The 3,635-nt window shown below is 44.0% G+C and overlaps 1 protein-coding gene across 1 annotated transcript in view; it reads right to left on the reverse strand.

Annotated features, from left to right (window-relative positions):
* TSHR (thyroid stimulating hormone receptor) overlaps positions 1 to 673 on the reverse strand; it is a 165,373-nt gene extending 164,700 nt beyond the window's left edge. Inside the window, exon 1 of the mRNA XM_047079814.1 lies at positions 504 to 673. Within this exon, the coding sequence (XP_046935770.1) occupies positions 504 to 673 (170 nt within the window). The remainder of the gene's footprint in view (positions 1 to 503) is intronic.
* Between the last annotated feature and the right edge of the window lie 2,962 nt (positions 674 to 3,635).

A 3,635-nucleotide genomic window follows, 5' to 3' on the forward strand; every position in this document is an offset into this window, starting at 1 on the left:
GACTTGAAATTCTACCCCCTTCAAAACTGTCTCTAAAGAAGTGGTGGACGGACAACATCTGAGGCTTGCATATTCATTGGTTCACTTACTCAACAAGCTTTTGCTTGCGCACCAGAAGAGTTCCAGGCCATATGCCAGGTGTGGGGAATTCAGAGTTGAAAGACAGGGTCTCTGTGCTAGAGGTCAATTCTTGAGTTGCTATTAGTGTTATTAATATCTGAAGTGAAAGATTCAGCCAGGCCTGGGCAAAGTGAAGAGCAGCTCTTGAGAAAGGGCAGCTCACGCTTGCATCTTGCACCAGGGTTTTTTAGCTTTTCTCGTGTTTTGAGTAACTAGGATGGCAGCAATCCCAGGTTTGGGCAGTTGCGTTTTTACTCACTGCACACACACACACACACACACAGCCCTTTGGCTTACTCTCACGCTCTTTTTGTGCACTTCTGGCCATCTTTGCAGCTGTCCCTGGCCTCTCGATGCTCCCCTCTCCTCTCCCAGGTACTCACAGAGTCTGCGTGCTGGGCGGTAGGCTGGGGATACGGTGAATATCCTTGCAGGTGACTCTGAAGTCATCTTCCTGGTGACACTCGCAGGGCGGAGACGGACACCCTTTCCCCCCCAGGCTCCTGGGCAGGGCGAGAAGTAGCGCCAGCTGCAGCAGGGGCGTCTGCCTCATTTTCCAAGGGTCCCAAGGCTAGTTCTTCATCCTCCACTGACGTCTCGTTCCCGGCCCTCTGCGCCTTGGGCTCCCGCGGTCTGGAAGGCAGACGGAGGCGTGGGAGGAGAGAGGACTCGTTGGGGTTGTGACTTCAGCACCCAAGAGGAGGCTGGAGAGGGGAAAGAAGAGGCTTTTAAGTGTTCGGTTTCCCTAGGCAACTCTCCACCCAAACAAGCCTAATTGCTTCACTCCCGTCCCCGGAGCTACGCAGCCCGCTCCGTCGGTTCCCCGACACTCAACACCAGTCCGGGCTGTCCCTTCTGCGTTCCAGCCGAGTTCTCTCCAAAGACTAGTTTAGAAGCTGCCTTGTCTCTAAACCCAGTGGGCCGCTTTCCCCGTGGGTAGCCTCCCACGGGTACCGCCTGCCGGGTCCACCGCACGCACTCTAGCCGGAGAAAGTCCCCGCGGCTGGACTGTCCCGGGGCGGACGGGGGTCCTGCAGAACTTCAGCTTCTCCCCGCCTAAGATGCCTCTGCGGAGAGTCGGCGGCGGACACGCGTCGGTGGCCACCCGGAGTGCGGCTGCAGCCGGGCGCGACACCCCGGGCAGATCGTCGTTGCCCGCCGACTTCCGCGCAAACCTGGATCGCAGGGCACAACCCGCCACACGCACCGAAACCTGGGCGCGGAGTCGCCTGGCCGCGCGGGGCTCTCCAGGCAGCAGCGCGCTCTGCGAAGCGGGCCAGGAACTGCGCTCGGGGGCCATCTGCCGTGCGCAACGGGGAACTGCAGGAACAGTGTCGTGCGTGCTCTGATCCCAACTCCGAATCCAGCTTTGCCATTAGATTTGAAGCTGGCCCGTCAATCCTGGTCTGCTCAGGAATTTTATTGAACCGCATTCCGCACCACCACCACCCCCAAGATGGGAAGAAAAAGGATACATAAGTTATCTTCTACTCATCATTCTTCGCACAGTAGCCAAAACGATAGTTTAAAATATAAATCAGATTGTCCCAATTTCCCTCTTAAAAGCCTTCGCTTGCTTACGTATTCTTCTTGGAGTAAAGAGAATATCAACTCCTCACATACTGTGAGATTCTATTTATATGTTCTTCTGGGACAAGGACAGGTAATGGAAATCCAAATGACGATTAGAGATTGACTAGGAAAAAAAAATAGGAATGAACTCACAGGGGTTATGGGAATGTTCTATATCTTAATTAGACTGGAGGTTAAAAGGATGTGTACATTTGTTAAAAGTCATTTCACTGTACATTTAAAATATGTGTATTTCAAAGTTTATAGGCTTTTATTAATAATCACCTCAAAATGGAAACACCCCAAAATTCCTTTGACTAGGTAATGGGTGAACAGTGACACATCCATACCATGGAATACTCATCCACAGAAAGAAAGAAGAAAGAAAGAAAGAAAGAAAGAAAGAAAGAGATTACTTGTAAATTCTTTAGCCTAACCAATAAGGTCCTACTATAGAGGCTGGTAGGCTTTTCCTATAAAGAACCATACAGTAAATATTTTATCACATTTTCTCCTCCTCTTCTTTTTTCATACAACCCTCTACAAATATAAGAGCCATTCTTAGCTTGTAGGCTGTACCAAAGTAGGCCTGGGGCAGGCTTTGGCCTGAAAGCCAAAGTTTGCTGATCCCTGCCTTTCAAGGGCCACCCCCTACCATCACTTTGCTGGACCTGGAACAAGTTTCTTATCACCTCTGGGATTTGCTGTCGATGGACCTCTATGCTGGAACATGTCCCCAGATCTTCAGAGTATTCAAATCTTGCTTTAAACACCAATGCCTCAGAAAGTTTTCCTCTGAAAATCCTGTCTAAAGTACTGTCTCCCCTGATCATATTATCTTGTTTCACTGTCACTTATCATTGGGTGTTGTTATTGATTAGTTCACTCATTTATTACCTCTTTCTGCTCTCCCCTCCCCATCAAAATATAAGCTTTCAGTGAACTAATCAGGAAAGAAGCCAAAAAGACACAAATTACCAGTATCAGGTATGAGAGAGTTGATATTAGAACATATTATACAAGCTATGAAGAGGATGATGAGAATGCGATGAACACATTTATGCCAATAATTTTAAATTTTTTAATGTTCTCAAAGAAGCATAGATTTGTTTCATAATTCTATATTGTTTTTCTATGTTCCATTTAACTGATAAATGCTCTGATCTTTATTGTTTGTTGTTTTTTTTATTTTTTATTTTTTGCATCCACTGGGTTTGATTTTCCTTCTTAGTTTCTTAAGGCTGAAGGCATTGATTTGAGACTTCTTTCTTTGATAATATTATAGATATATTGTGCTATATTTTCCCTGTAAGTACTAATCTCATAAATTTTGATATCTTGTAAATTTATTTTCATTCAGCTTGCAATACTTTCTAATTTTCAAAAATTTCTTCTTTGATGCATGGGTTATTTAGAAGTGTGTTAGTTTCCAAATATTTGGTGATTTTCCAGATATTGTTCTGTTACTGATTTCTAAAAATATTCCATTTAGAGAAAAAAATACAGTTTTTATGACTTGAAAATGTTTAAGTTCAGTGACACTTGTATTATGATTCAGAATGTGGTCTATTTTGATAAATGCTCTGTGTACATTTGGGAAAAAAGGTGTATTCTGCTGTTGTTGACGCATGCATTCTGTAAATATCAATAGGTCATATGGTTGATAATGTTATGTATTTTTTATGATTTTTCTACTTATTATATCAACTATGATTTATAGGTACTGAGTATTTTTTACTACATTGGGGATTTTTCTTTTTTTCTATTGCATTTCTGTCAGTTTTTGCTTCATGTATATTGACATCCTATACATAGATGTTTAGAACTCTTATTTTCTTGGTAAATTGATGCCCTTACCGTTATTAAATGGGATTCTTTATTTTGGTAATATCCTTTGTTTTTTAATCTACTTATTGATAGGCCCAGTCCAACTTTCTTTTGAT

Source organism: Lynx rufus, unplaced genomic scaffold, assembly GCF_022079265.1.
Source record: "Lynx rufus isolate CCGP_SWC_20201006 ecotype Redwood Valley unplaced genomic scaffold, mLynRuf1.p SCAF_17, whole genome shotgun sequence".
In the NCBI taxonomy this organism is placed as follows: Eukaryota; Metazoa; Chordata; class Mammalia; order Carnivora; family Felidae; genus Lynx; species Lynx rufus.